The 24500-nt window shown below is 40.6% G+C and overlaps 1 protein-coding gene across 2 annotated transcripts in view; it reads right to left on the reverse strand.

Moving 5' to 3' along the window:
• Nucleotides 1-24500, reverse strand: part of PPFIA2 (PPFI scaffold protein A2) — a 600314-nt gene that overhangs the window by 155159 nt on the left and 420655 nt on the right. For both annotated transcript variants that reach the window (XM_090042615.1, XM_090042614.1), the window contains exon 7: nt 4498-4614. In XM_090042615.1, coding sequence (XP_089898741.1) covers nt 4498-4614 — 117 coding nt within the window. The remainder of the gene's footprint in view (nt 1-4497; nt 4615-24500) is intronic.

Consider the following 24500-nt stretch of genomic DNA (forward strand, 5'->3'; position numbering starts at 1 on the left):
CATTTATTTCTTGCATTCTGTTTTTTTGTCAGGTCCCTGTGGGGTGATGTATATAAATTGCAGATCCAGTTGTCAGTAAGAAGTAAAAAGTACAGTGTTTTATGGCCCTATAAAACTACTGTTATAGCTGGCCAGAGTTCTGAAGGAACTGACAAATATAATCTGACTTACTGGCAAATTACTGCAAGGTATCTCTATGGTTTTGACCAAAGGCTAACTCTGATAACTGTAGAAAATGAGATTATATTCTGACAATCCAGCCCTGCTCCTCCCTTCCCCTACCCCTCACACAGATTGGTCTACATTTTACATACATGTCATATACCCTACATCTTCCCACACTTCTAATCTTGATTCCACAAAATTCTGAACCATTTTTATCTCTTCTGAGTGACTTGATCTTTTTTTAATATCAAGAAATAAGAATTAATATTCAGCTTCAAAACACTGTCTGTTACTCAGTGTTGCCAACTGCTGTTGTCTGTGGGATTTATTGGTGATGTTGAAGTGATGTTGTAGTGATCTAGGAACTGCATGAGAAGGAAGAGGCTTTGCGGGTGATAGCTTTTATTGGACTAACTATATGGCTGGGATAAAGTTAGACAACCTTTCAAATGCAAAGTACACTTCATCAGGTTTGAGGGAAGAAGCATGCATATCAATGATTAAAATTTACAAAATACCTTCAAAAGGTGAGCTTTGGAACAAAAATTCATAAATTGGAATTGGCAACGAGAGCCAAGGACTGAACACTGATGCTGACGTTATGGCATGCTATAATCTACGTAATTACTGAAATTCTTCCTTCACCTACAGGAGGAGGGAAAATGACCCTCTTCCCTTTTGATAGGTGTTCATCTTCCATTAGTAAAGCTTCTTGTTTTCTGTTAATTGTTTATCTTGTTCTCTTCTCCAGTTTCACAGCCCTACAGGATTTATTGCAATATTTCTGTTTTAAATGTGTTCATGTTATAGTGCTGTGTTACTCAGTCTAACCATAAGGCTAGTATGTGGGGAAGGAGTGTTAAGAGACAGTGAATAAGAGCAGAGGAGGTGGCTGCTTCCCAACCATTCCCCAGACTCCAGTCTGGGAATGGCGCAGGGAATCTTTCTCTACTTTTGCATTACTGATGGGGGCCAGAGGAATGGAGCAAGCACTGCTCCACTTGCCTTCTACAGATAGGGATCACCCAAGTCTGGAGAAGGCAGGGAGAGAAGGGGAGAAGAGGCAGCTGCAAGATAAATATCTGAAATAAATCTGTAATATTTATCTGCAAATATTACAGATAAATATCTGTAATATTTATCTGCAAGATAAATATCTGTAAATATCCTCTCCCAGAATGACTGTTCCCAAGCTTGCCTTTCCCAGAAATTTCCACTGGTAGAAGTGAGTGTCTTTGATTCATTCATCCTTGAGATAATAAAAACCTCTTTCCTATAGCTAAGGTTGTGGGTGCCCCACTTCACTTCAGGTACAGTACCAGTCAGTAAGATCCAAAAGTGTCCGTCACGAATGCTGTACAAATATTATCAGAAAAAAACACCTGCAACCAAGAAGCAGCCACCTTTCACTCTCATCCAGAGCTATAAGCCCTTATAATAAGGCCACAAGCATTTTCACACAGAAGGGTGACATGTCAATTTGTTTCTCATTTGAATGAAAATATTGTCTTGTAACTGAAACTACTAGGTAGACAAGCTTATAAAAATGTAGATACTGTAAAATCTTACATCTTGTTAATCTTGTATATTTATAGGAAGTCACAGTGTTCAATCTGAATGTAATCTGAAATGAGGCTGAGGTGCAAGGGATGAACACCTTTCAGAAGAGGCCTGATGTGTCCAGGAAAATTATTATGAACATAGGTAATACTTGGAACACAAGCAAAGAATTTACTCTTTAAAACCATACTAAGAGGTCTTGTTGAGACCTTGGAGAAAGCACTGGGGATGGAAACATGCATTGTGTTTTGTTGTCTTTGTGCTGCCATAAATATTTTTATGGTTGTCTAAAGGCCAAGCAAACAGGCATTCATACCCCATTGTCACTCTAAAAACGCCCACAATTTATGGCTGCAATGAAGTCGGCATCAATTGGTACTACTGTTCTATGACCAACTTCTATTTTTTTTATGGTGTGAGAATGCCAGCGATTCAAAGCCTCCCCTGCTTTTCAGTTGCCCTGGGTAGGTGCTCCTTGGCCTTGAGAGGCTTGATCCTGCACACACTGGGAATTCCTATGCAAACTGAGCCCCTCAAACCTTAGGAGAACATAACACCTGTTGTCTTGCACCATCAATAGTCAGGACAATAGGTAACATTTCTTTTGACCAATGAAACAGATCAGCTGTGAGAGAGACATATCCTGGCACAGCTGATTGGCTTCATTTGGAGATGTCTACTTCTAGTGTGCAAGTCAAATTTTTAAGGACATTTAGAGCTAAATCCTATTTCATCTTATAGGTCTAAATGGTATGTATGCAGCTGTCCAACTGCCATTTTTGGCACTTACACACAGAGTTTGTGACCCAGCTTTGTCACCACAAACTCATGTAGTTACACTGGGAATGCTAAGTAGACCTGCACTCTGTCAGGTAGCTGCAGGACAAAAAGAGAATTTACTTGCCTACTGGACAGACAAGAGGTGGCAATGCCTTACTACGGCTCAGTGATTAGTCTTCTTTGCTAGGTGTAGGAGATGCAGATTTAAACCCAACATAAGCGGGACCTAGAACTTTGGTTTTCCATTCTCTGAGAAAGTACCTTAACCACTAATTAAACTACTAGTATAAACAACAGGCGGGCTGTTCTCTGACTGGTGTATGCACCAGGAACAGTCTATTTAACTAAAGGGTAAAACAGAATTGGAAATGTGTTTAGATGCCAAAAACAAGTTACACAGTGGTATATACATCATTTAGGCACATAAAGCAAAGTATCTTCCATTGAGTTCAAAGACAGTTAAGTGCCTAATAACTTTAGAAATCTGATCCTTTTTTCATTGTGTTACTACTCTCTTCATACCTACTTACTGATTTTACACATGTGTGACAGGAATTAACTTATTGTTTGTAAAGTGCTTTGACAAGATAAAATACCCAAGCTGTAGGAATGCTAAGCACTACTATTATTATTTTATAGTTTTTGGAATCATAGAATCATAGAAAATGGGGGTTGGAAGGGGCCTCAGGAGGTCATCTAATCCAATCCCCTGCTCAAAGTGGGACCATTGCCAACTAGATCACTCCAGCTAGGCTTTTGTCAAGCCAGCCCTTAAAAACCTCCAAGGATGGAGATTCCACCACATCTTTAGGTATCTTGTTTCAGTGCTTTATCATCCTAATATCCAACTTAAACCTCCCTTGCTGTAACTTGAGACCATTGATCCTTGTTCTGTCATCTGTCACCATTGACAAGTCTAGTTCCATCCTCTTCAGATAGTTAAAGGCTGCTACCAAAATTAGGACAGAGTGGGCACATCTACACATTGCCTTACGGTGATGTAGCGGTGCACTATGTTGCTGTAAGGCATGCTGCAGTGACATAGTGATCATGTGGGTCTACACGTGATCACTAGCTACATTGCCATAGCAGTGCACTCCCTGCTTATAGCGCGCCACTATGGCGACAGAGCAGGGAAATTTAACCATGCGCTGCCCACATTGTGCAGTATGGGCAGTACGGGCAAATGGAAGTACTAAAGCACGGTGAAGTAACAGAGTCATATGGCAATGTGTAGACACACCCAGTGTACACTGATTAAGTGCAAAAACTAGTGTGCATTAATTAGAAGTTCAAAAACAAAGAGTGGGAATAGAATGATAAGGAAGCATTACAACAAAATATCAGAAAGAGAAGATCTGCAAATATTTAGTATATTTGACTAAACTACTTGTCAGTGAAAAGTAAATTTTAAAACAGAACAATAGATATAATGATCTTCTGATTTGTGGATCTACTTTTCCACCAAGACAATATTTTAGCTGTTCTAGTGCAATTCTCAAGAGTCAAGTGATCTGTTGTACTTTCAGTAGCCTGTCCTGAGTTTCTCTTATAGGAAAAAATAATTTCTAGGTGGGGCAATATAAAAGTCATAGTGGCAAAGATTGCAGGAGATAGGGCTGAATCATGGATTTCACAGATTCTGCAGACATTAGGACTGGAAGGTACAGTCCTTGCGAAATCATCTGGTCCAGCCCCTTGCCCAAGGGCAGGAAGTCAGCTGGGGTCAGAGAATGCCAGCAAGATAATTATCCAAACTCTTCTTGAATGTGTCCAGAGTAGGTGCTTGCACCAGTTCATCACTGAGGTGGCATGTCCACATTTTGGTTTGCATTATTTGTCTCTTACATACATTAGAAACTTTCTATAGTCAGGATCCAACAATCTGTGTGGAACAAACTGGGCTGGGCATCCAATTCTAATAAGTATTTTAATCTTATTTCAAAGTTACTTTTTGTCCTGTCTTAAGAACAAAAACTTAATGTTTCATACCTTTTCATGAACTTTTTGTCCTGGCTCCACTCCTTCAATATGTTCCGATTCAGCAGGTCCCTCTCCAGATGCCATTTTCCTTTGAATATGTGCATTTTGTTCACGTAAAGCTACAATCTGTAAAAATCAATCAATTAATCAATCAATCCAGATGAACATAACTGAATTCACTAAACAGGCAAGTATTATGTTTTTAAGGTCTTGATTTGACCCACAGAGGCACAAGGAACTCCATTTGAAGAATCAGTCCTATACTTATATAAAAGGGATATGTGTCATTCATGAATGATAAAAATGAATAAGACATACATTTACAATAAGCAATAACTAATATTGAAAGCACAACATGAACTTATATTTCTAATCTTACCTAGTCCTAGCTACTAGTTCAATATATGAAAACATATTAGATTGATGATTTCAGTCCCCTGCAAGGACAAGGCATAGTTTTACATACAGGACACAATAGCTATTAAGCTGACACTGAGGAAGTACATTGCTAAAAGGATAAGGCATACTACAAAAAGAAGTGTCAGTTTTAAGCAGGATTTTCCTAACATTCAGTGATTGTGACATACATTCTTAAAGCATGTTATCTGGTGAGAAAAGCAAGTATGTAAAATAGCATTACGTTATTCAACACATTACTTCTATTAACTGCCTACTTAATGGGATAAATTAGGTCCCCCCTTAACTTAGGTTTACTCTCATTTTTACCTAAACTATACCAATAGAGTTTTCTCTAGAATGAGCTTCTGGGGTTTCAGTGAAACAATACATTAAATACATGGTGCCCAATCTAAATTGTGTATGTAAATGCTGTAGGACTTGGGGGATAAGAGCCAAACTAATTCACAACATGCTGAATTTCAAGTTACAGCCCTTGGTGCATTTGAATGGCTCTTGCTGATTTCAGTGTTAAGACTGACATTAAATGCAGATTTTTTTTCTCATGGATGTATATAGGAAAGTGTAAAACAAGTGCAGATATAGCCATCTGAATAAATCTGCATTCTTACACAGTGATCCAAAAATAGCCTAGTTTCAAATGTGTTTTGGCAGTATGAGAGGGACAGGGTACAGCTCGAAGTATTAAAATATTAGTCACACAAAATACATTTATTCATAACCCTTATTAATACTTATAAGTGCAAGTTTCTGAACAACTTGATTTCTATTCATGTTATTTTTGTTCAGACTTGTAAACCTTTTCTTTGCAAAGCTAAACAAAAGAAGTAAGTCTCTGCCTACAGAATATTCCTAATATTTAATTATAAAAGTAGATTTGGGGCAGACTGAGGAAGGCTACTTCAAGATAGTCATTGCTATGCACTGACTTATGGACATCACTTGTGCTTCACATGAAACACAGACTTTAAATCAATGCAAGGGGGGTGAATGGACACATACTATCAGACCTGAAATTTGATATGGCTGTCTGTTACAGTAGTCCATGAATAGAAACTGTATTATGACTGCACTAGTCAAAATTCCTCTGCTATATCCAATGCAACTTAGCCTCCATTTACCTCACCATAAATATCACTGCATAAACCATTCTGTTGTTAAAACTGGGGCAGTCCAGTTTCTGACCAGATGGAGACTACCCCCCTCTGATGCTGACAATCATCGTCACTGGCATGGGGAGTGCTGAGATGTGGTGTGGCAGTACCACTAGCCACATGTTTAATTTAAAGCACAAAGCAAATTAGCTACAAAGATGTTCCACATTATATGTAGATGTTCCATTATAGGTGGACTATCTTTGTGGCTGTTTTCTTATTTTATTGCACCATTAATTGGCTGAACTTGTGGCATGGTTGCTATTTATGGCATGGTTAATGTTATGTGTACAATAAATGTAACATTTGCCTTGGCTTTATGATAGCAAAACTACCCTAGTGTTTGTTTAGAGTTTTGCTACTTTCCTTTGTCTGCCCCCTTTTTCCCCCTTTTTAATAATTAATAAAATAATTCCCCTTTTTTTCTCAAGTGGGAAGTGTGGTCTCTTTGGAATAGTAGGCAGGAGAAATGGACTCAATAAGAATCAACACAGGCAATCAATTTTTCTCTTAGTCTCAGTTTTTGTTAAGAAGAAATAAATCTCTAGTAGTTATTATGGTTGTTGAGAAAAATCTTTAAACCATAGATTAACAGCACATCTATACTACACATTTTTGTTGGCACAGCCACGTAGACAAGGAATTGCAGAAATCATGTCCCTTACTGACACCTACGTTTGCTAAACCACTCATGTTGACCTAACTTATACCAGTAAGAATGTCAACTGGCCATAACAGTGTCAGTTCACTGTGAAGGTGGTTTGTGCAAGCCAGAGAAGACCTTTTGCCAGTATAGTTCACATCTCCAGTAAGGGGGATTGCTAGTTAAGCTATATGAACCATTATTTATTTGATATAATATTATTTTGCAATTTTCTCTTAAAAGAATGTTAGTATTGGTGATCTAAATCCTTGTCTTTTATTTACGTTAATGAGGTGTGTTGGTTTGTTGGGAAGAGTCCTCATAGAGGCACTGTTATACTGGTACAACACAATTCATAAGGCATAACTTGTTTTGATTCACCAAACTGCAACAAGTTATGCTGGCATAACTACTTTTGCAACAGCATATTGCATTCACAGTAAAAGAAGGTGGTTTTTTTTAACTATGCCAGTAGTTGGGACCTGATTATATACCTAAAGGGATAATTGAGATCCCCTCTGGCTCTAGGGGACAGGAGTAGGATCACTGGCATCAAACTGGATCAGGGAAGATCAGGCTAAAAATTAGGAAGAGCTCTCAGACTATGAAGACAAGTATTGGAACAGACTACCTATATAAATTGATGAATCTCTATCCCTGGAAATTTTCAAGAGCAGGCTAGATAGACATTTGATGGGGATAGCTTAGTCAGGGATAGTTTAGTCCTGCCTTGAGCAGGCTGCTGGCTCACATGAGGTTCCTTCTCACCATTTTTTCCTATTATCCTATGACTTCTGCCATCATTGGAAGGAAAACAGATATTGTGCCTTAATATAAGTCAATTATGAATTAAAACTAAAGAGATTAGCAAATTAGTATGGTCACACTTTCATGTCAAATACTTGTGAGGTGTCACATGATGATGGATCTCTAAATGGGATTATAACATGTTTTCCTCCAACATCAGGGGATTGTACACAGTGACCCAGCAGGGCTCTTCTTCAATCCTATGTTTGTGTGCAATTTTTCTAACTATAGAGGTAATAGTCTGCTTTCATTTATGTGATGGGAATGAAAATGCAACCGCGATTCTATTATTCTAAAAGGGAGTATTACGGAGAGTCATGTTTTCTATCTGAGAACAAATGTGCTTCATTTATTAAAAAAACCCCACTCCTCCCCACCCTCCAAAATACCTACTCAGCAATTTGATTTTGAATCAACAGAGCTGACCTGGATTTTTTCCATCTTGGACTCCATCACCATAATGAATATTTGGTAGGTTGAAAACTCTCTGCTACACCTGAGCTCCCCACTGTCTTCAAATGAAGACACTAAATGACAACCTAAATGAAAACCTGAGCAATGCCAGTAGCAATGCTGGGGTTTCACAGGTGCCTCTAATTGGAATGCAATAACTGATTTGTTGCTCACGCACAAGAATAAAGTAGTTAGTTGATGCTCTCTGTTGCATTTGCTCTGCACAACTAACCAGAGTGCAAAATGACAAAATTTATGCTTTCTGAAATACCCACTGCCAGGGCAGAGGGACATAGTCCCTACCTGAGCTCTGGTATTGGAGCCTGCCCCAGCAGAAGACAGTTCCTGGGGGCAGGGAGCAATCTCCTGCCCTCTGGTGCCTGGTTGACAGGGTGCAGATTTGCTCCCAGTCAGGTGTCTACATGAGCACTACTGCGCAGTAAGTAATCACAAGTAAATTTGCTACTTGCATTTGCAGGTAGCAAATTTACTCACAATTACCGAGGTTTACTTTGCAGTAAGCGTGTGCATGTGTAGACGCGCATGCTTACTGTGTAGTAAACTACGCTACTGAACAGTAAGTCATCTCATGTAGATGCACCCAGTTTTACACAGTACCTTCTCTGAATGGCACTGTATTTTGCCTCAACTTAAGCCAAAAAAGTCATTCCATATGCACCAGAGTGAGAGAAGAACATTAAATGCCAGATCTGTCTATCATATATTTTAGGGCAAAGGACTGAGCAGATGGAGAGAAGAAATGTACCCATAATTATGAGTAACAACAAAATGGATTCTGGGTCAGCACTAGTCTAGTCTTGTCCACCACTTCTATTGAGAACTTGCCTTGCCTCCAGAAAATATAACTAGAACATGTACTTGACAAACAGGTTTTAAGAAAAATATAGGCAATATATGATGTTCTATAAAGAACAGCTGCCATCATTGTTGGCAATTCCTCTATATAAGGCTGACAGTCTTCCAGTATATAGAGAAGTCATCAGTGAGTCCATAGATAACTGAGGAAGCCAATCTGAGAACTGCATGCTTGACTGCAGACATGGCAAGTACTTCCAGGAGGAAAGAGTAGATTTTAGGGTGATGTTATGACACGGCCCTTTTTCTTTGTCTCTCTCATCTATCTACCTCCATAGTGAAACGAGTTTGCTTGAAATGATCGAGGCCTTGCTATACATCATGGCAAAATTATGGATGATTCAGTGCTTGAGTCTCCCAGATACTGCATTTCTTCATCTTGGGCATCAAGGTGTCGATGAGTCTCTTCTTTTGCCCAGCTCTAGAACAGGGACCATGACTGAGTTGGGAGAATAAACTTGTTTTGGGAGCTAGTTGTCAGGCATCGTTATGGCATGCCCTGTCCACCAAAGCTGGTGCCATGTAAATCTGATGTCAAGGCTGGTGGTGCTTTCTTGAGTCTGAACCCTGGAATTCATCCTTCTGTCCATCCAACTGATATATAGGATTTTCCAAAGACACCACTGATGGTAATGTTGAATATCTTCCCGGTGTTTTTGACGTGCCATCTAAGTTTCGTGCACATACAACAGGACAGAGATGACAACAGCCTGGGAGAGAAAAAGTTGGGTTTGGGTCCTAATGTCATGATCATCCAAGACATGATTTCAAAGACAACCCAAGGCAGCATTAGCAGATTTTATCTGGTGTTGCATCTCATCATCTTTGTTTACTTGTTGGAAAAGGTATGATTACCCAGGTAGGTGAAATACTCAAATTTCTTCAAATTCTTTTTGTAATTGATGGAGTAGCACCTGATTGGTGTGGGGTAGGTTGGTAAAGTAACTGGGTTTTCATTAAGTTGACAGTAAGTCCAAGCACTTCATAGACTTCACAGAAGCAAATGAAGTACCCTGAAACTCAATTAAATGGGCACATGCAACACAATCATCACCTTATTAAAGATCTGTCATGGAGGTGTTCATCACATAACCAACTGATGTTGAAGATACTCCTATCCGTAGAATACTGGATACTGACTCCAGATGTTTCAGTACTGAGATGTGGAATAGCTGTGATATAGATGGAAAAGAGTGTTGGTTCAATCACACCTTACTTGACTCCAGTTCTAACACTGAAGGGGTCCATTACTTAGGACAGCTGCTGTCGTGTCATAGTTTGTTGGGAAGTTTGGTGGTAGTAACAAATTTTGGCAGGCCTCCTCATCAGAATCTTCCATAGGGCGTCTCTGTTGATGGAATCAGAATCCTTAGTTTGGCTTAATGAGGAAACCCTGGGCAAACCCTGTGGGAGAGTGAGGGTAAGGGTGGTAGAGAAGTGTGGTTGGAGGGGCAGGGTGGATATGGGACAAAAGTTCTACCTATGCTGGGGACTCACAATCAGTCTGTGGCTGCTGCATCTGCCATAGCCATAACCACAGGCACAGAATTCTCTACTTCCCTGGTTGTTGCTCTGACGAGCAACATGGATCTTTGCACCTTACTGTTGCTACAAAAGCAATGCTGTGGGGCTGCTTTTGCTGCTAAGGTGCAGACTTCATGGGGATAGGGGCAATTCTGGTGCCCCCCTCCTCCCCCCAGGACTATTGCCTTCCTTGCACACTCCAAGTTACATTACTGAAGTCAGGTCAATGAAGACCATGTAAAAATCTTACTGTTGCTCACAGCACTTCTGAAGTTGCCTATCAACAAAGATCATATCTATTGCACCTCCGAGTGTTCTGAAATGACACTGGGACTTGAGTAGAATTTCCTTAGTGTGGAAAGTAAGTCTTTTGTGGAGAACGGGGGCAAGGACCTTCAGAATGTGATACCATGAAAATTGCTGCAATCCAATATATCACCTTTCCTGAATATGGTTATTTTACAATTCTGGCATGTCTCAAGTCACTGGGAATCTGATTATGTTTCAAGATTTTCATAATAAATGACATGTAGTTGGTGAGAGATTTTTTCCACCATACTTATAAATTTCATCTGGCATTCCTCAGGACCACACACTTAGTTGTCTCTATCTGCTTAGAGGTTTTTAGGGCCTCTTGATAAGTTGGTGGTAGTCTTTACTGGAATTGTTGTGGAATGACTTTGATGGTATTGTCTTCAACATTAGCATCTGAGTTCCAAAAGCTTTCCTTCTACCATGTGTTAATGGTAGAACTGTGAAGAATAGCAACTGCCTAAGGAAGGTTTCTAGGGTCTGATCTTGGGCAGTTCTACAGTGAGGAATAGCTGGGAAAGGAGATATTTGTTAAGGTATGGGAGATGCAATTTAAGAATTGCATTTAAGAATTTAGAAGGAAGCAGAAAGGTCCTGGTTTCACAGCCTGCAGAGCATACAAGTAATGCTTCATCATGCAGGGTGAAAGCTTACTGGGTATATCTTACTGCGTATATAAGAGATCTGGCCTGTGGAGTCATACCATCTGGCCGATTGGGATTTGGGGTCAGGGATAGGGGGCCTGGTCTACTGCAGAATATAGAACCCTTTGATCCTGATGGACACAGTTGTTGTGAGCAGGGGGATGAGTAAGGGTTGTATAGATACATCATAGTTCCTTGACTGTGCTCACTCTGCAGCTGCCAGACATTGGCCACCAATGCTTGGCAGCACTGCTGCTACTGGCCAAAGATCCTTCCACCACCAGATCCCCACTGAAATCACTGGATATACTGCATTGCCACTATCCCAATGGATCTGACCTGGGATAAGTCTGACTAGTGAGGAGGACTTTAAAATAAACTTACTAGGGAATGGAGAACAAAGCCCTGTGGTAAGTGGGGAAGTGAGAGACCTAGAGGAAGAGCAAGCAGGAGGGAGCAACAGTAGGCTATTCTCATACTTTTTGGGAAATCAGGGCAATTGACCAGTTAACTTAGGTGCCTCTACATGAATGCACGGAGCCTGGGAAACAAGCATGAAGGGCTGGAAGTCCTTGCACAGTCACAGAACTATGATGTGATCAGAATAACAGAGACTTGGTGAGATAGCTTGCATGACTGGAGTGCAATTATGGATGGGTACAAACTGTTCAGGAAGGACAGGGAGGGTAGAAGAGGAGGAGTTGCTCTTTATGTAAAAGAGCCATATGATTGCTCAGAGCTCCAGTATGAAAGTGGAGATACACCTGTTGAAAGTCTCTGGGTTAAGGTTAGAGCGGAGAGCAACAAGGGTGATATTCAGTGGGTGTCTCTTATAGGAAGTGATGGATAAGGCTTTCTTTAAACAGCTAGTGGAAGTTTCCCAATCACAAGCCCTGGTTCTCATGGGGATTTTCAATCACCCTGACATCTGCTGGGAGGGCAGTACAGCAATGCAAAGGCAATCCAGGAAGTTTTTGGAGATTGTTGGGAACAACTTCCTGGTGCAAGTGTTGGAGCAGCTAGCTAGGGGCTCTGTTCTTCTTGACCAGCGGCTCACAAACAAGGATGAATCAGTGGGGAATGTAGTAGTGGATGGCAAGTTAGGCAGCAGTGGCCACAAGATGATTGAGTTCAGGATCCTGAGGAAAGGAAGGATGGAGAGCAGCAGAGTAAGGACACTGGACTTCAGAAAAACAGACTTCAACTCATTCAGGGAACTCATAGGCAGGATCCCCTGGGGTGCCACACTGAGGGGGAGGGGAGTCCAGGAAAGCTGGCTGTATTTTAAAGAAGCCTTACTGAGAGTGCAGGAACAAACCATCCCAATGTGAAGGAAGACTAGCATATATGGCAAAAGACCAGCCTGGCTTAGCAGGGAACTCTTTAGTAAACTGAGTCTCAAAAAGGAAACTTATAACAAGTGGAAACTTGGACAAATAACTAGGAAGGAATATAAGAACATTGCTCAGGCATGCAGGGATGAAATCAGGAAGGCCAAAGCGCAATTGAAGTTAAAGCTAGCAAGGGATATAAAGGGTAACAAGAAGGGTTTCTACAAGAGGAGGATCAGGGAAAGTGTGGATTCCTTACTGAATGGGGGAGGCAACCTAGTGACAGAGGATGCAGAAAATGTTGAAGTGCTCAATGCCTTTTTCACCTCAGTTTTCACAGGCAAGGTCAGCTCCCAGACTACTGCACCATGCAGCATCATTCGGGGAGGAGATAAGCAGCCAACAGTGGTGAAAGAACAGGTTAGGGACTATTTAGAAAAGCTGGACATGTAGAAATCCATGGGGCCAGATGGGATACATCTGAGGTTGCTGAGGGAGTTAGCTGATGAGATTGCAGAGCCATTGGTCATCATCTTTAAAAACTCATGGTGATCAGGAGAGGTGCCAGATGACTGTAAAAGAGCAAACATAGTGCCCATATTTAAGAAAGGGAAAAAAGGAGGATCCAGGGAACCATAGACTGGTCAGCCTCACCTCAGTCCCTGGAAAAATCAAGGAGTAGATCCTCAAGCAATCCATTTCTAAGCACTTGAAGCAGAAGGTGATTAAGAACAGTCAACATGGACTCAGCAAGGGCAAATCGTGCCTGACCTACCTGATTTCTTTCTATAGTGAGACAACTGGCTCTTTGGATATGGGGAGACCAGTGGATGTGTTCTACCTTGACTTTAGCAAGACTTTTCATACAACTTTCTTGAAGATAAGCCTAGGAAGTATGGGTTGGATGAATAGACTGTACTGGCTGGAACATCGGGCTTAGAGGATAATAATCAATGGTTTGATGTCTAGTTGGCAGCCGGTATTAAGTGGAGTGCTCCAGGGGTTGGTCTGGGGACCAGTTTTGTTCAACGTTTTCATCAACTACCTGGAAGATGGCATAGAAGGCACCCTCAGCAAGGCTGCAGATGATACCAGTAGATAAACTGGAGGGTAGGGGTAGGATTCAGAGTGACCAAGAAAAATTGGAGCATTGGGCCAAAAGGAATCTCATGAGGTTCAACGAGAACAAATGCAAAGTCCTGAACTTAGGATAGAACAATCCCATGCACCAGTAGAGGCTGGCGGGCTGACTGGCTGAGCAGCAGCTCTGCAGAAAAGGACCTGGGGACTACAGTGGACAATAAGCTGGATACAAGCCAACAGTGTGCCCTTGTCGCCAAGAAGGTTAATGGCATTCTGAGCCTCTTCAGTACGTGTGTTTCTAGCAGGTCAAGGGAAGTAATTATTCCCTTCTATTCAGCACAGGTAAGGCCACATCTGGAGTACTGTGTTCAGTTTTCGGCCCCCCGCTAGAGAAAGGATGTGGACAAATTGGAGTCCACTGGAGAGAAACAAAAATGGTGAGGGGGCTGGGGCACATGGCTTATGATGAGAGGAAACTGGGCTTATTTAGTTTAGGGAAGACTGAGTGGAGATTCAACTACCTGAAAGGTGGTTCCACAGAGGATGGAGCTAGACTGTTCCCAGTGATGACAGATGACAGAACAAGGAGCAATGGTATCAACTTGCTGCTGGGAAGTTTAGGTTAGATATTAGGAAGAATTTTCTCATTAGGTGGGTAGTAAACACTGGAACCCAGGTTACCCAGAGAGGCTGTGGAATTTTCATCTTTGGAGGTGTTTAAGACTTGGATAGACACAGTTTGGCTGGGGATCTAATTTGGGATCATCCTGGTGTGAGCTGGAAGTTGGACTAGATGACCTACTGAGGTCCCTTCCAAACTTAATTTTCTATGATTCTATAACACCCCTGGTCTATATCACTTCCCTGGAACTCCTGAATGTGTCACAAAGAAGAATGGCCCAATGACTTCTGCTTTAGCTACCATAAACCCAGAAATGAGACAGTAAGAAGCTGTCTTGGGGGTAACTCCTTGCTTTTAAGCATCCTGGAGGCAGACCTTGCTGAGCTAGTTAGAAAATTTCAGGCAGAATATTCTTCTGTTCGAAAATACCATCTTGATGAAATCAGCTGTATCGTTGTTGTTGAATCATATTGAATTTGGTGAAATTTCCTGTCAGAATTAGGACATGGCTTGACATTAGATGCTATATCATATTATGCATGACAACATAAAAGCAACACGATATTGAGACAAAACAAAGAAACAAACTTTCAATTTGAAAGAAAATTTAGAAATGTTTTGAAACAAAATCTGCTAAAACAAAATGTACAAAGATGGTAGCATGTGATGTTTCTGCTGAAGGAAACTGCTTGGGAGCAGTTTGTTACTGCTGCTATTCAAGGGAGCAAGTCTTTTGTATATAGCATAGAAATAACGGATGGTATAACAACGAATACATTTCACTATGAAAAACCTGGTATCATATCCTTGACTGGAACACCCTGGAAACAACTCATTTTTGAGCATTTGCCTTTGATATTAACTTTAATTTTGGAGGCGATCTATACTTATATGATCACTTCTGCAGTTACTGTGATGCTCTGACATGCATTTAATTTTTTAATTATGTTAATATTTTAATAAAGAGTGTTCATTTATTATACTTGTGCACTCAGAAGAGAGTTTGAGTGTTGCTTTGGTATTTGTATCACTGTTGTAGTCTTACTACTTGTATTTTGTTTAACGGAAGCTAGTGTTTAAGAATTATGTCCACTTGATGGCAATGTGTATTTTTAGCAGAGAAAGTGGAAAGTAGCAGAGAAAACGTGAACTGTTGCTTATATGTCCTGACAGCAGAAGACCTTGCCTTAAACAAGGTCCAGGTTTGACAGAACTTGATTTACAAAACTTACCATATTTACTAAACCTACCATAGCAAGACTCATGCCTAGAGTTATGGGATATGTTGGGGCAATGCTATCTAGTTCTACCTCAGCTGTATAATGGTTAAAAATTACTCACATCTACCCAATTTGGAGACCCCCACCTTTCCCGCCCCTCCCAGTTCTAAATCAAGACTCAGGGACATTTATAGAGCAGATTGCATGGAAATGCTGTCCTGCTGCTACCTTGTCAGTAAGCTTTGCACTTCATATAGAAGGACAGTCCAATGAATTCCTTTCATAGATATTAAATCTACATATATATTTTAATTTACATATAAGCCACTGGTGCTCATCTCTTTTCATCCTGTGGTCTAGACAGATGGTGCCAGAGTTGTGTATGGGCTTGATCTGGCCACTGGGACAGGTGCAGCAGGAGACTGAGTTGGTCCATGTGACCGGTGCAGCTGTATGGCACATGATCTGGCCATGAGAACAGGCTCAGGGTGCATCCCAGGCTTTAACCAGCCATACAACAATGGTTTGGGACCATTCAGACCACACAGTGATGGCCTAGCCAAGGCCCAATCCAACAACACAGGGATTGGAAATTTGGCAGCGGGGAAAAGGTGATGGTTAACTGCCACTACTCCCTTGCCACCAAATTTCCTGACCTGTAGGAAGCCCACAGGCCAGATGCCATGACTCTATGGGTTAGATCTGGCTTGTGGTCCAGGGGTTAAACATCCATGATCTAAATGATTTGTGTAAAATGTATCTATGTCTGCAGGCTGGATCTGGCCATTGGGGTGGATGCAGCAGGTGACAGACCTGGTGTGCTGGGTAGGTGGGGCTGGGCCCCAATCCAGCCATGTGGCAATGGCAAGGGCCTGAGCAGGCTGTAACAGGTGGGAAGTGGTGGCCGGTGTTGCTCAATGAATAGAAGTGATAGAGGGAGCTTTAACTCAAGTGTTTTGGGTATAAAAAGGTTGAATACTACTGTAGGTATTTCATAAAAGCATTCTTCTACAACAACAGCAAGTGGTAACAGCAAGAATCCAGAAAGGCATTCGCTATCCAAAAAGATAAAAAAAAATTCTGAAAACACTGCTAATGAAAATTATGGAAAAAGAAGAACATATCTATTTTTTTTAACATTTCTTTCTGCTTTTAGGATTAGAATAACCAATTGAACAAATCTATTACAGCATTAAGACTACTTATACCTTATCAGTTAGCTCTTTTATTTCACCTAAATACAACTTAGCATTGTAAAGTACTTATTAGACAGTAAAAATATACCACAGAGCAGGGGGGAAAAAGCAACAATATTTGCTACAAAAATAGGTATAAAAACTTAAACTCTATACATCTGCATTCATGAGATGCATATTACCTACTATTTATTTCCTCTAAAATCAAATAAAATTTATTTTAACTCCAAAACAAACCCTACTAAATATACCATATTTTCTCTCATGCAATACTCCCCCAAATAAGACACACCTTGTTTTTGCGAAGTCAGAATGAAGAAAAAGAAAAGATTTTTCCAGAGTTATATCCATGTAGAATAGGGACAGGTCTAATCTTCCACTCACTCACCCTTCCTTTCCTGCTCAGGCAAAAACTGCAGTTTTAACTCTTTCACAGCTCAACTGTCAACAGCTTTTGACAGCTCAGCCAAAAGCTGAAACTGTAGATGCTGCTGAAAACTATACTTCATGGGCAGCCTGTAGAACTGTGAAACAGGAGAAGAGACCCCAGGATTAGCTAAAAGACATCAAATTTGCAGAACTAAGGATAGCTTGATTAGTGGAACATCAAGATGATTAGAAAGGACACATGCGGAGTGCAGAAAATTTACCAGGACTTAGGTATATCACTCTAAGACATGAAGTCAATAGTTTCTATCATTGTTCCCTGAATAAAAATGACACTGTTGCTACTGGGAAGTTGGTTTTAATTTTTAGGTGGAGCAAGAATCAAAGTTGGATATGACTGCACAACTGCACCTGCTCTGGATCTGCCCTGGATGGACTCTGCCCCCACCCTTCATCCAGCTTCTGGAAGAAAGATCATGAAAAGAAGCAACAGTCATCTTACAGCATCCCAATGCTTCTATTCTGAGAAGAAAGAAATCAGCTCCCTAAGACACACACCCCAACTTTGAAAAAACAATTTTTAGGAAAAGTTGAATGTGGTATGTAAATACAGTACTATAAAAATAAGATAAAACAAATTAACATGTCTTTTCCCTCCTGTTTTCTGACCTACCACTTAGAAGCTTTGTTGTCATATTAGACTTCTTTCTTTGAGTTGCTGTTGAGGACATTAATTTCCTACTTTGTACACTTCTAACGATAGATGTTTTTCAATGTGATTCTAACTATCACAACAGAATTTTTGTGGAATATTTGAAGTAAATCATACAAGGTTTTAGAATATATGAGTATAAAAAAATTAAACCATCTTGGACATTTTTCTAACTTTAGTGGCTTAACTCCACAGAGTAATATTCAACACTGCAAAACCATAACATAAAACCATCAATGCCATATCAGGTACCTCACTTTCCAAGTTCCCCACTTCTGCAGTGACCTTTTTTAAGAATGACAATGGATAGCTTTCTAATGGAAGTACAGCGAATGGCTACTATGGGATTTGTGCAGAATGGAAGTACAGAGAATGGCTACTATAAATCCCCGAATGCCCACCTGGGAGTGAGTATTCAGCTCCTTCATTTGGCTCTTTCTTTTCCCTGTTCTACACTCTACATTTGTTATATCCTCTCTCAGTTCAGCCCTGGGTCATATTTTTATGCAGATATTGAACATACCAAATTTAATTTTTCAATGTTGAGTTTCTAGCTTATAGCACCTTGTTCTGCTGTAAATGCTTTTAATATACAATACTGAAATCAAGCATGCTGCCAATTTGTTAAAAAAAAAAAATTTTAAACTGTCAAATACCCACCTCTTTTATTCAGGTTTAGCATCTACTTCTGAATTTGGAAATTCTGATTTTGCCTTTCATCTTTCAGATCTATCCTTACTACCTCCAAGACATTGCCTATCTTGGTCTCACTTACTACTGATCTCACTTATTCCTCCAGAAATATCCTTCTAGAGCCATAGAAACACTGGGCTGGAAAACAACTCAGAGAGTCTAACACCCTGCTTAGGGCAGGATCATCCCTCTCTAAATCACATCCAAGAGCTTTCAAACCTTAAAAATGGCCATGGATGGAGATTCCATAACCTCTCTAGGTTAACCATGCTTAACTGCCTTCATTGTTATAAAGTTCTTTTTAATATCCAATCTGAATTTGCCTGTTCAAATTTAATACTGTTATTTCTTGTCCTGTCCCTTGAAGACATGGAGAATAGTCTATTGCCATCCTTATTATAACTACCCTTCAGATACTTAAAGATTTATCAAATCCTCTATTTCCTTCTCTTCATCAGACAAATAATGCCCTTTCTTTCAACCTTTTTGTCATAAGTCACATTTCTTAGACCTCCAGTCACTTGAGTTGCTTTCCATGAGGAGCAACATGATTTGTATACAACTTTCTCAAAGTGCAGTGCCCAAAACTGGACACAGTACTTGAGATGAAGACTAACCAATGCTTAATAGACTGGAAAAGTCACTTGTATTTACTTGCAAGTGATCTTCCTATTAATATAGACTAATAGGCTATTTTTTTTTTTTTTTGCAACAAGAGCACACTGTTGGTTCATATTCAGTTTACTGTCCATTATTACCCCAGACCATTTTCTGCAGAACTGCAGCCTAGCCAGCCATTGCTCAGTCCATATTTGTGCACGTGACTGTTCTGTTCTAAGTGCAGGACTCTGCACTTGTCTTTACTGAATTTTGTTCAGTTAATTACAGATCATTTGTCTAGTTTATCTAAGTCATTCCTAATCTTACAATCTGAGTCTTAATCTTATAGTCCGGAAGGTCTGAAATGGCATCCAGCTTAGCATCATTTGTAAATTTGCTAATTTTGTATTCAATCCCCATCTCCACAATTCATTAATGAAAATATTAAAAAAGCATTAGATTCTTCAGCCTTCTTCGCATCATTCATACTTAGTAAAGAGCTTATACTTTCCTTTGCCTACCTCTTACTTCTAATGTCATGCTTTCATTTCCATCTCAGCTATCACTTCCTTTACTTTTTGCCTCCCCAAACCCGAGTTATCCAAATTTCAACTTTTCTTACAAGTGATAGCTGAACACACCTCCCATAAACATTTGCTCCAAAATCTCAACAGGCTTTCTGTCCACTGCAGAATCTGGTACTTACCATAATTGCTACGTAGGGGTGACTGAATGTTGCAAAACGTCTTCTATTAATATGTATTAATGTAATTCCTTTGAACTGCATTTACACTTTTTGTGCTTGCTCTCTGTGAGTATTTTAGGCAATGAGTTTTTCATTATTATTTCTATTACAGTAATACCCTTAATGTGCTAGGAGAAACAGTCTCTGCCTTGAATGAACTAGAATCTCAAAAGGCAGACAGGCGCAACACACATACTGCATAACCAGGGCGATGATGTGCTCATTAGCTTCATGTTTATCTTTTAGTTGTATTTGGTGACATCCTAGCACTGCTGAAATCAGTGCTATGGTCCTATCAATTTCAGTGAGAGCAGGGCTTCGCCCATTAAATTTCCCAACTACAGTCCTCCCTTCACCATTCAAAACTCAAGCAGAAATATCCAATATTTTCATTTATTTAATAAATACTGAAAAATCATCAATGGAAAGCATTTATCAACTATGTTAATATTCCCAATGGAAACCTCAAGAAAACTTTCTAATGAGAAAACATCATATGTCCCAACTCCTATTTTGTCTCTAAGGGACAAAGTTCCACTCAGACAAGGCATGGGCTCTCGAGTCACCCAACAGGATCCTGTTGCATTCCATACAAAGGCAAAAATCCTAGTAAGATATCTAAATCAATCCCTTATATATCTCTTACATATCTCCATCTTAGATTAATCATCTCCCAAAAGTTCCCTTCATTACTAGGTTTGAGCCACTCTCTCTCAGAAGCAATTTAATGTATGCCCTGAGAGGTCTAATTCCACTTACATTCTGTTCCAAGCCAATTTCATATGGGGAAGGCACATAAGAAACTGTGGATCTGAACAAGATGCAGTTCAACAAAGACAACTGCAGGGTACTGCACTTGGGGAGAGGGAACAGCATTATAGTTATAGGTTAGGGGATGACCCTCTCAGCAGCACAGAGGCAGAGAAGGATCTTGGAGTCAGGATTGACTCCAGGATGAATATGAGTTGCCAATGCAACGAAGCAACAGGCAGAGCCAACCGCACCCTGTAATGCATCAACAGGGGCATCACTAACAGGTCCAGAGAGGTCTTGCTCTCCCTCCCCCTCTATGTGGCGCTGGTCAGGCCACAGCTGGAGTACTGTGTCCAGTTCTGGGCACCGCACTTCAAGAGGGATGTGGAGAACCTGGAGAGGGTCCAGAGGAGGGCCACTCATATGGTTGGGGGCCTCCATGGCCAGCCCTATGAGAAGAGGCTGAGGGACCTGAATCTCTTCAGTCTCCACAAGAGGAGACTGAGGGGGGATCTTGTGGCTGCCTACAACCTTATCAGGGGCCACCAGCAGGGACTCGGGAAAAGTCTGTTCAACAGGGCCCCCCTTGGAGTCACTAGGGACACAAGCTGAGGGAGGACAGGTTTAGGTTAGATATTAGGAAGAATACTTCACAGTAAGGGTGGCCAGAGCCTGGAATAGGCTTCCCAGAGAGGTGGTGCTCTCACTTTCCCTGGAAATCTTCAAAAGGAGACTGGATAGGCACCTGGCTGGGGTCTTATAACCCCCCCCAGTGCTCCTTCCTGCCCATGGCGGAGGGTCGGACTAGATGATCTGTCTAGGCCCCTTCCTATGATTCTATGATTCTATAAAGTCCACTTAAGTTCCTAAGTCCTTAAGAGGTAAAGGGACTACACACATGAGCTATAGGTGCAATGGTGGTGCAGCTATCATCTACTGCCCCATAGCTTATTACTTAGACCATTTTCCCAGGAAGTGAGAGCCCTGGGATCTTGACCTCCCCATCATTTTGAGTGGTTTAAACCCACATCTCTTGCTTTCCAGTCCCCAAGTAATGTGCATCCTTCATCCTTCCTGCTGTTAGCAGGGCCATTTGGCAGCCAAGAATAAAAAGATCAGGAGGCTAGAGAGAGAGCCATAAAAATGAAGTGTGGCTCTGTGGAAGTAGGCAGTCCTGGGTTCTGGCTCCTGATCCCAATGCTGTTTACCCATTTTATTCAATGACTAAGGAATGCAAAATGCATCAAGTCCAGGGAATGATCGAGGAGGAAGCTGACTGTTGCCCAGTGGTTAGACACTCTGCTGGAAAGAGAAGGCCCGGGCCTCTGTCACTGTTGCAAGGTTTATATATAAATTTTCCACTAAAAATCACTGGGTAGCTAGCATAATCACTGGGTAGTTAGGGTATTATCCTGGGAAGTAGGAGATGTGGGAGAATGCCCTCACCACATACTGGGAAAGAGCTAGATGTGTCGTGCTACACTGCTATCTAAATGAGTCATAGTAAGCTGGAGCGTTATGAGATGTGCACATCGATCTGACCATTAACAGAATGGGAGACATGTGTGCACTTCCTTGGACAGATTAGGATTACCTGCTCCAGAACAGGGTGGTCTTCTGAAGTTGCAAGTGTTGTTGCTGCTTCTCTGCAAAATGGGAAGACTATCTGTCTGAAGGGTTGAACAGGATTGGTTTCCATGTAGCTGTAGGCTGTCCAGTGACTGAATGTGAGAGCATGGTACCTTGCAAGTGGAATAGCTCCTTCAGGAAGGCAAAGTTTGAGACAAATGGCAATCTGAATCAAAGGCAGTTTAGAGACAAAAGAGGATGTGGATCTTTGTGTATTCAACTATAATATTAAATTCTCAATTTGAAATCATTTGAAATTTTTTCTACACAGAAAACTAGAATTTTTTTAGAATTTTTTTTCCACAGAGGATGCCTTGCAATATCCATGTGTACTGCTTAGAAGGTTTAATCAGCTGTGAAGTATTATTATTGTATTATAAGTGTAAAACTCATGTATTAAAACTCAGTTTCACTGTGCAGAGGGTGGGCCTTGAACCTCAACCACAGTTTTAGAAATCCTTACAGCCTGAGAAAGTTCACATTCAAAATTCACTGCTATGGCCCAATACAGGGCTGTCCAACCAATTCACAAAGCAGCAAGGAGGGGGCATGCAGCCCCTGTTAGTGTGTGGCCAAAGGGGCACATGACCCCTGGCCACTTAGAAGTTGGACAGATCTGGCTTAATTACATAATAAGCCAAATAAAAATTCTGTGCTTGAATGCTCCTGTGAAAAAGTCTGAAACTGGGTCAAAATAAGTAGTTAAAGGAAATTAAGAGGGCACTCCCAAATACCCATCTTCAGAAACCTGATATAAGAAAATGTGTTTTAGCAATCATTGATTTTAGTTTTTTATTCTTGAAGCTGAGTCCATGATAGAGCATTAAAGAACTTTAAAAATAAAAGCAGGGTTTCTTTCAATATAGAAAGTAGAACCATAAAACAGGATGTTAGTAAATGGGTTGAAACATACGATGTGGTATCTTGATCTCATGAAAACACATGTACAATGTTGGAGATTAAGGCAATATGACAAGAAAGGCAGTCTCATTATGAGAACATAAAGAAAAATTATGCTAGCTGTGAGTCAGTGAACAACAGTATCTTTTCCACCTATTTAAGCAGGGGAGGTAGTTAGTTTTGTGATTATCCAGATATGCCACCCATAGATGGACACCCAAATACAGCAGCCTACAGAAAAATATATAAACAAACAAAAGATGAAATTATTTTTCAAGGCCTTCCTAACTGTGAAGGATAACTGTAAGTGAAGGGAATAAACAGCACAAAAGAACAATGAAATTATACTGGCTTGACTAAACAGGATTGCGCTTGCACAGCCTATCAGCACAATAACACAGTAAGTTCCTAGTGCCACGTTTTTCACATTGTAAAGAAAACCATTTCTTAAGGAAGGAACAGCATTTCCATAAGAATATGTTTGTTCTGTTGTGTTCCAGAACTGACAACTTAAAAATTTTTTGAAGATAAAAGTATGAAAAAAGCTACAGTATCTCCTCTAATCCCAGACCAGTACATACCCTTGTTACTGTAATATAATCTGTTTTCTGTTTCTGCTATTCAGGTGGCTCTTTCACTGTTGGATACTATCTGTATTATGATATATACTACACCTTGCTATAAACAACAAGGGGTACAGAAACAACACATAAGGCAATCTGGATTATATGCACATGCTCTTAATTTATTACTCTGTCTCATCATTCATAGTGACCTACTGTAGATAAATTTTAAACATGTAATTATTAGATCTCAGAGTTGAAGGCCGTCCAAAAAGCATTCGTATACCTGGAGGACTTTGGTTTGGTCTCTTAACTTTGTAAATATATATGAGGATGCAGACAGACATAACACTTAACCCATTCCAAAATGGTCACTGATAGGGAACTGTATCACATTTGTTCCCAGACAGAAGTGTCCATACATATATTGCTAAGGGCTCCAAGTAGAGCTGTCACCTTTCAGGAAATGCACAGTTGCCAAAATGCCGCCAGTGGTGGTGGAGTACCAGACCATCAAGTCTTCCAGTGCCCAGGGTATCCCCAGGGTTTTATTAGAAGCAGAGGAAAACCTGGATTGGCTAGTTGCCAAGAAAGAGGAAGACATTATGGCCCACAACTGCAATTTATTCTACCCTTCTCAAAAACAAAAAAGGCTAATTAAGTTCAATAAAGAACTTTTCAAAATCTATGTGGTGGTACCCTGACTAGGGATGTATGGAGGTGTCTGTGTGTTGCAGGAGAGCAACCT

Source organism: Crocodylus siamensis, chromosome 4 (genome assembly GCF_052110815.1).
Source record: "Crocodylus siamensis isolate JL-2025a chromosome 4, ASM5211081v1, whole genome shotgun sequence".
Lineage (NCBI taxonomy): Eukaryota > Metazoa > Chordata > Crocodylia > Crocodylidae > Crocodylus > Crocodylus siamensis.